General features: G+C 34.9%; 1 protein-coding gene across 6 annotated transcripts in view; it reads right to left on the bottom strand.

Annotated features, from left to right (window-relative positions):
• Nucleotides 1-8646, bottom strand: part of Scn9a (sodium voltage-gated channel alpha subunit 9) — a 112795-nt gene that overhangs the window by 88218 nt on the left and 15931 nt on the right. For 3 of the 6 annotated variants that reach the window (XM_023706630.1, XM_004646391.1, XM_023706633.1), the window contains exons 2-6: nt 7083-7201; nt 6697-6786; nt 6022-6150; nt 4469-4560; nt 3273-3485 (exon numbers count right to left, since the gene is read on the bottom strand). In XM_023706630.1, coding sequence (XP_023562398.1) covers nt 3273-3485; nt 4469-4560; nt 6022-6150; nt 6697-6786; nt 7083-7201 — 643 coding nt within the window. Of the gene's footprint in view, nt 1-3266; nt 3486-4263; nt 4356-4468; nt 4561-6021; nt 6151-6696; nt 6787-7082; nt 7202-8646 lie in introns of all 6 variants that reach the window. The other 3 variants (XM_023706632.1, XM_023706634.1, XM_023706631.1) reach the window with 2 other exon arrangements.

Raw genomic sequence — 8646 nt, 5'->3', positions numbered from 1 at the left:
GGGCTGGCTGGCATGTGGTGCTGGGGATTGAACCGCGGTCCCTGATGCTTTGCTAAGCTTATTCTAAGTAGGTGCTTTAGACCACTGAGCCATCTCTCCAGCCCCAACAATAGTATTTTAAATGACATAAATCTAACAACTGTAGACTCATAGGAAACCTATATATCTGCTTGATCTTGAGTTCTTAAAGTTTCTATTCTTACAAACTCTCCATTCTATTATTCATTGTGGAATGATAAAATGATAAGAAAGTGAAAATAATTATTGAAGTAATTGATGTAATATTATTAAAATAGTCTCACAGCCAAAATTTTGTTTGTGAACCCCGTAAATTTTATGATGAAAAAAAATTTATCTGCTATGGAGGCTACTATAGCTGGCTCTACTACAGAGGCTATAGATGTCCAGAAAGCTTCTTTAAATTCCCTTGCCAAAATTTTGATAAGAAAAATAGTCTGACATTTAGGAATAAACTTATAGCCCTAATCACTTAATGCTGATGGCGCCAACCATGCAATGTCAATAATGGTTTCTTTGATAAATATTACTAATATCCTCCAAAAGTTAACTCCCATAGCACAAGTTGTCACAGGGAAGAGTCTTTATGGCCCTTCAGGAGTTATTTTTTATCTAAAACTAAATAAATAGGGAAGGGCAGATGGCTTTGTAGAATAAGCGCTTGCCTGGCAAATGCAAGGGCATGAGTTCAATCCCAGTTTGGAAAAAAAAAAAAAAAAGACATAATGATCCTTTAACCATATGTGTAGGCAACTTTATTTTACTGAATGGAAAATAAGGAGCAATTAGAATTATGAATACGATTGGCACCTCTGTCAAACTGTAAATCATTGACTACACTTCTTAATTTTATCTACGGGTCATTGACCTATAATTCATAATTTTGGACTGTGGAGCAAAGAATCTGCTACGAGGAATAAATACCTCCAGATGGGCATGTTTCAGTAGACTGTGTCTTGCTAGCTTGACATAATATAAATGGGGCTATGATTAAAAAGTCTGCCTCAACCATTTACTACTACAACTGACACTAGTGCCAAAGCTACAGGTGCCCGGAGAGCTTTAAATCCTTTTACCAAAGCTGTTTTTAAGTAACAAGACTGCTTTAGACTAAGTGTTGACTATGCGAGTAGCTGAAATCTCCTCCTGCTCTTTGGTAAATGTATCTGATATGGAAGAAACTCAGTTGTAAGAAATCCACAAGCTACTTAGATAAAAGCAAGTAGATTCCTTTGCTGGTTCATTTTGGATCCATTCTGTTTGTGGAGAGGTCCCATTATGGAGTGCAATCCTCAATCTCAGTATTGTCCAAAATAGGACTTATAGTCTTCATGAAGCACTGGATCCCCTAGAAACACTTAAAGGCTCACATGCAGCCTTCAGGTATAGCATGTGAAATGGTCTCACCATGCTTAAAAGGATGGAGATAGGAAGAGAAAATCAAGGAGCATTGGCTGACCAGTGGCTGAGAATTGTGAATCCTGTATTGAGAACAAATAAATTCATTATGATAATAACAGAGAGAGGTACCAATGTCTAAGGGTTCCATCAGTCTCTCAAAATTGAATAGGTTGTTCTCCAAAAGAGGGAATTGTTAAAATAAATTTGGTATAAAACTGCCTTCAGGGGGCCAGCGAGATAGCTCAGTAGTATAAAGTGTCTGGTTAGGCAAGCTTAGGAAAGCACCCAGGGATTGTGGTTCAATCCCAGTACCACATGCCATGCCTATTCTGCCCTCAGGACGGGGGGAGCCAGCCACAAAACAAAAACAAACTGTCTCCATACATAGGAAGTGCAACTTAACTTAGTGTGTATCTAGACAAACTATAATTTGAGAATGTATTCTTGTAACCAGTGGCTGAGTCCCCGTCAAACACAGCACCTGAATTTCAGGCAATTTCAGGCTGCCAACTGCCCAAGTCATGTCTCTAATGCAAATGCTGAGCTATAGCCATCAAGCCATTTCTGTATGTTAACTTCTTGTTCTTTGCTTGCTCACACTGTTGCATGGATCTCTCTGAACTTCTGATTGTAAATGCTGATTCCTGAGCTTTTCTTTGCCCAAATAAAGTTGGCTAAATTTGATTCGCCTTTTAGCAAAGTTTTTTTTTTGCTGTTGGTGTTTGTTTGCTTTTTACAAGTTCAAGAATGAAATGAAGACTGAGAATAAAAGAAACAATGATGCTACTAATGGGAAAATGTTAATTGGGCTAAGTGTGTGGGTGGTGAACCTGTAATACCAGACAGTTAGGGAAGCTAAGGGAGGTTGATCCTGTGGTAAGGACAGCCTGGCAATTTAGGGAGATCCAGTGTAAAAGTACAATAACCAGGAGTAGGAGTGTAACTCAATTATACAGAGATTGCCAGTATGAGGAAGACCTGGATTTAATCCCCAATACGCACCACAAGAGAGTTAAATTCAAAAAAGTGATATAGATCAATTCACAAAACTGGATGTGAATATGGGCAAATCCAAGATATTAAACAGATAGTACAGTTTTGAAATTAATTGCACAGAATCAATAGTACTTTTGAAAGGCATTGCACTTAGGGATAATTGCTTAGAGGACGATACTTAATGCTTTATGTAAAATACTTGAAAATGTATCTCTGAGTTAACTGTACTTCTCAACTGCTGGACCGATCATCTTGTTTACCTATAGAAATGAAAGAACTGAATTTAACTTTGACAAAAGGCCATCAGCCTGTATTAAAGGAAGGCATTAAACCAGCTGCAGAACTTATCACTGGTTATAAGGGGACCATTGATAAAATGAACATTATTTTATATAAGTCTATGAGAATATTATTGATATATTTGAATATTATCACTGTATTACTAATTTAGCTCTAAGATATTATAATTTAAACATATCTTATGTATAAAAACTTATTTTTTCATAAAGTAAATGTCATACTATAATATACTGCATATTATATACTAAACTATAACCTATGAAAAATATATCATAGTGAGATATAATGTTTAATATTATATCCTATTTCCATTCATTTTCCTAGAACTATTTAAATATTTTTTGTTTTATAAAAATGGTGAACTTACAACTATATCATGCTCCAGAACTATTAGAAAGCAAAGGTCAGAAAAATGTATAAAAGTATTTAAAATGTGACATAAATCCACACTCTCAAAATGTTCTGTATATCCAAACAGCTTTGAAATAATTAGTGTTAGAAAAGAAGAAAATTATTCATGCTATTTCATCCTATTCCCAGCTAAGGGGCACTCGTACTTTTCAGTTCTTCTTCGTTCCTGGAGTTATTCAGCATGTTGAGAGCTGTTGCATTGTTTGCCAGCTCATCCTGCACACATTTGTGCTTCAGGTTGCCCATGAAGAGCTGCAGGCCTATGAGTGCAAACACGCTCAGACAGAACACGGTCAGGATCATGACATCGGACAGCTTCTTCACCGACTGGATCAGCGCCCCCACGATGGTCTTCAGGCCTGCGAGGGAGCAAAAAGTGTTCATAATGACATGAAGTCTCCAAAGGAGACAAAAAGCAAAACACAAGCTATTTTAGAGATGCATGCATTATGTTGAGTCAGTGACTCCAAGGAATTTAATTCAAAAAAGCTTAGAAGTTGGAAGTGGTGGATTTTCCATTTTATATGTATAATGTTTTCATGTATTAAAGCAAATGATTAAAACTTTAAAATAGCTCCATGAATATCCAAGTTGTCAAATGAATAATTTGGTTGCTCAATACTGTATTCATACTCATTATAACATAGTTTTATAATTTCTAATTAAATAAATACTTGTCAAACAAACCATCTCTTATTATGGTGTCAAAACAAATAAAAGCCTGAATTACACCACATAATGACAAAATTATTTTGAACTAATTTTCAATTAAGAAATAGTTTGTTGAGAGAGAAATTGAGCAGTGTGTCATGCAACAACTCCATGCTAGTATTTCGTACTTATTTTCTTAACCATGTGAAAAACATCTAAAATTAGTTGAAATTTTCCTTCCTGGAGAAGCAGAGGGGAACTGAGTTCTTAGACAGGAGGGAAAATTTCAAGTGGAGATGTGAGCCAGGTGGTCATCTTCATCCTCCAAGATTCATGCAATGGATTAAACTCAAAAGCTGACTTTTAATAACAGTTGTGAAAAAAAAAAACCTAGAATAAATTCAATTAAAATTGCTTGGAGGATTTTCTTTCTTTTCTTTCCTCCAAAACATAGAAGTCAGCCCTTGTGTTTAATCCCACTCTCACCTGGAATGACTGAAATAGTTTTCAGTGCTCGGAGAACTCTGAATGTTCTCAACGCTGAGACATTGCCCAGGTCCACAAATTCTGTCACATATCTGTAATGGGGGAGTTTATACACAAACACAGTGACAACACACACACAAACAAGGAACAACTCCCAAACAGTTGGAGTTAAGTAGCCTAGTGGTCCACACCAATCACTTCTTACCTGGAATTACAGAAATAGTTTTCAAAGCTCTCAATACTCTGAAAGTTCGAAGAGCTGAAACATTGCCTAGGTTTACAAATTCTGTTAAATACCTGTAGAATTAAACCAGAGTTATTCAGAATTTAGGTAGAGTCTGTGATACTTACCTGTGCCTTTAAGTCATGGTATTTTCTGTTTGCAAAGCTTTGTAAAATATATAGTTTTGCAAGTCTTTTATTTTTCCCTATCATAATCAATTTATACTAATTTGCTTTGATTCGATACATTGGTTGCAAATACACAAGTAGTAAACTATTCATACTGTTTTCTACACTCAAATGCTTAAATAACCAATTAAATGTTATAACAGTAGTCCTTCAGCATTATGATAATGTGGAATTTTAATCTCTTAAAAACAAAGACAACAGTACAGTTTATGAAAGTGATGGGACACACAAACACACGAAACTTCATAGTGCATGATTTCACTTATACGAAAGGACCAGAAAAGACAAATCTGTACAGAAAAAAAAACCCAAACATAAATGAGTAGTTTTGAAGGGGAAGGGTGGAGGAAAAAGAAGTAAAGGTATCTGAAAATGAATACCATAGCTTTCTTTTTTAGGACAATGAAAATGTTCTCAATTTAGATAGAGATGTGGTTTTATAACTTTGTAAATATACTAAAAAATACTGAGTTCCATGCTTTAAAGAAGATGAATGTCACGGTAGGTGAATTCTATCAACAGACAAAAAAGATAGATAACAAAATTAACCAATTCTGGCACTATGTTTTTTTATCAACAGGAAACAGATGGACAGCAGCATAACATCTGACCTAGAAACAGGGAGTCTGAGGAACAAAAGAGGGGTAGGGGTGAGAGAATCAGAGCCCCAAATATTAAGAACCCTCTGAGTTGTCCAAAGAGCTCCAGTGAACATGGACTACTTTTATAATTCTAAATTATAAAAGGAAAATATTGCATCTAAGTTTAGTATTCAAAAGAAATAAATGTTTTTGGCAAATACACTCTAGAAAAGAACAGCAGTATGAATGAGTTAAATTTATAATTTAATATAATAATTTTCCCTTGGAAATAAGCTGTGGATTTATGCACAATGTGCTTGTAAGACAATGGCTGTAGATCTAGCAAGCAGTGCTTACTCCTGTAAAAATATCATTCTTATATTTTAATAGACTCATTGGCCCTTGAATGGCACAGTAGAAGAAATAGAACACTGTGCTTAAAATGAAAGGCCTAAGGAGCAGTGTGTGTGTGTGTGTGTGTGTGTGTGTGTGTGTGTGTCTGTGTGCTTCTTAAAGATTTTTGAGCTTTTGCATATTATGGAAAAGTGTGAACCTGCTTAGTACTATATGAATTATTTACTTAAGCCTTATTCTAATGCTTTCTAGAAATTTTGTAATATTTGCTATTTGATGACTAAATTTTACTTTTCTTCAAAGTCACTCATTATATGCAGGGAAAAAAAATCAAACCCAAAGATTGTTTTTACTAGAATACTGCCTTATCTGAAAATTTCATGAATTTCTATTTAAAAAGAAGAGTACTTACGCAAAAACAATCACGATAAAATCCAGCCAGTTCCACGGATCCCTAAGGAAAGTGAATTCTCCGACACAGAAGCCTCTTGCAAGGATTTTTATAAGTGACTCAAAAGTGTATATTCCAGTAAAAGTGTACCTGAGCACAAGATGCCATTGAGATGTTAGATGTGAAAAGGATAGAGCCTCATGCAAATCTTTATCACTTATGTTCTTTCAATAAAAATAGAAGGTATCTTTTAGAGGATGATGTTGGTAGTATATAAACCAAAACTTAACTATAATACAATAAAGTGCATTCCAGGAAAACCTTAAAATGTGCTTATCAGGAACACCCCCAGAAAGAAATGGTACTTGAAATAGCTAACATCATAGGTATTAGATCTGCCTAGAAAAATCTTAGACTATGACTATCAAAATATACGCCAAAATATACCCTCTCTAACATGCTTGAGAAAAACGCAGCATATCTGATAGGCTTTTTCTTCTAGAAAACATTGCAGTATCTAATTATTCTAAACTGCTACTGGTGATTTAATTCCATAGAGTAGGAAACAACTGAAAGAGAAGGAATTACACAACATGAGAAAATAAACATCACCATTTTTAATCGATGTCGTTAACTTTCTGATATAAATAGGAAAGGGCTGAAAATGATAATATTACTCTTTCAAAGTGTACTTACTCCACATTTTTTGTCCATTCTGGAGGATTCTTCATGGTCATAAATATGCAGTTTGTCAGAATAGTGCACATGATAAGCATGCTGAACAAGGTGGCTTAGAATCAAGGAACATGACCAAGAAACCACAGCAAGAACTCCAAGCATTTTACATCAACAGTTGTTGAAATGCTAACAACCTTTCCTTAGAAAATACTTTTTTTGGCACTTTGAACAAAACAACAAAGTAATGCACCCTAAAATTCCAATAACGTCGTCCTGTCAATCACCTCTGAGTCTTACATCAAACAACCAGCGCTGTTTAAAATGCAAAAAGACTAATCTATATTTGAAAAAGAGTACCAAAATCCCAAAAGTCCCATTTCAGGTAAGCACTTTGGAAAGGATATGAGTGCACTAAAATCTTAATAGATATTCTTCTTAGAGGACTGAAGGGAGACAGCATGTACAGAGCAGATGTGGCATTGAATCGGAAGATCGCTTTCCCTTTGTTCAATACTATAAAAGTCTGCAGGAGATAAAACAAAAACTGTGACACTGAGAATCCAAAACCTCAGTCTCGCACATCAAATACACAGACGTGTCTGCACAAGGCAGAAGTAGTATTAAAGAGACACTACCCCAAGTCCTAGGCAATGTTGTTCTTTGCCACTAGGCAGCTATCAATGCCAACTGGTCCAGTGAACTTAAGTCCAATTTCTGTGCGATAAATTGATGGTTGGCTATTTATAAGCATGTCTTACAAACACATTTCACACATTTTCTTTGTCATATTTCTTCTACAATAAGAATAATAACGTGTGGCCACTGAAATTAATTCAAAATACTTCATTCTCTTCCATTACACTGCATTTTAAATCAGATAGAAAGTGGCTAGCTCCGATTTCACCACTGCGTCTTGAGAATGTTAACACTTACTTGCAATTGTCGTGGTTAATAGCAAGTGAGTTTTTCCAGAAATATTTTTTATGGATTAATACAATGTCAGATTTGGACGAATAGTTCTAATTACTGAGTTCAATTTCCCTCCTTTGATTAGTAGGGAAATTTAGTTTGTTTTACTCTAATGCTAAAATAAAAAAAAAATTTGCTTGCTCCTGTCTGTGGCAATTCTTAAAATATTTTGAATAAAAATAAGCATTTTAAAAATAGTTTATTGTGGCAATTTCTTAATGAGTGACACTCTTCGCTTCCATACTTAGTTAAGGAATCAAAACAAACAAGTCAACGTGTAGTAGCAAACCACAGCATTAAAAAAACTAAAAGCACTGGGTTAAAAATTAGGACCATGTTAAAACCCCTGGCAATTTGGAAGAAACATTACTTGTGTCACTTAGAATGCACTGAGTTAGTCCTTTTTATTTAGTCTTTATTTTATAAAAGAGCATGACTCAGCTGCTGGCAACCCACACCTTTCCTAAATTGGGGAGATGAGTCCATGAACCTGGATTTTTACAAGTAGATTGTGACAGCTATGTTTACCCACAATCTATTATTCCTCTTCTCTTCCACTACAACAGCTATGTCTAAAAGCAGTTTTATATAACATTATTTTTATGTTGAAAATTAGTTTTTAAGTTAATGTCTAGTCCCTCAGGAGAACTATTTTCTTCTTACATATCAATACACTACATTTTTATGATTTCAGTCATTGAACAAGACACCATGGAATATACCTGCAGAGGCTGAGACAGAAGGATAACAAGTTTGAACCTCGTCTGGGGGATCACAAAATTTTGTCTTGAAAGAAAAAATATAAAGTTCTAGGGTGGGTCTCAGTGTAAAGATCCTGAGTTCAATCTCTGGTACTGGAAAAAAATTGTAGGCCTATGCTTCATATAATGCTGTAAATATATAGTGAACAATTATGTAACACATGACAATGAAAGGAATCTAAGCTGGCAAGAAAGTTGCAATTTTTTAATGTCTAATTGAAAAAGTTGTATTTATTTT

Source organism: Octodon degus, unplaced genomic scaffold (genome assembly GCF_000260255.1).
Source record: "Octodon degus isolate 3935 unplaced genomic scaffold, OctDeg1.0 scaffold00267, whole genome shotgun sequence".
NCBI lineage: Eukaryota > Metazoa > Chordata > Mammalia > Rodentia > Octodontidae > Octodon > Octodon degus.
The sequence above is the reverse complement of the archived record's forward strand: the minus strand, read 5'-3'. Positions and strand labels throughout refer to the sequence as shown.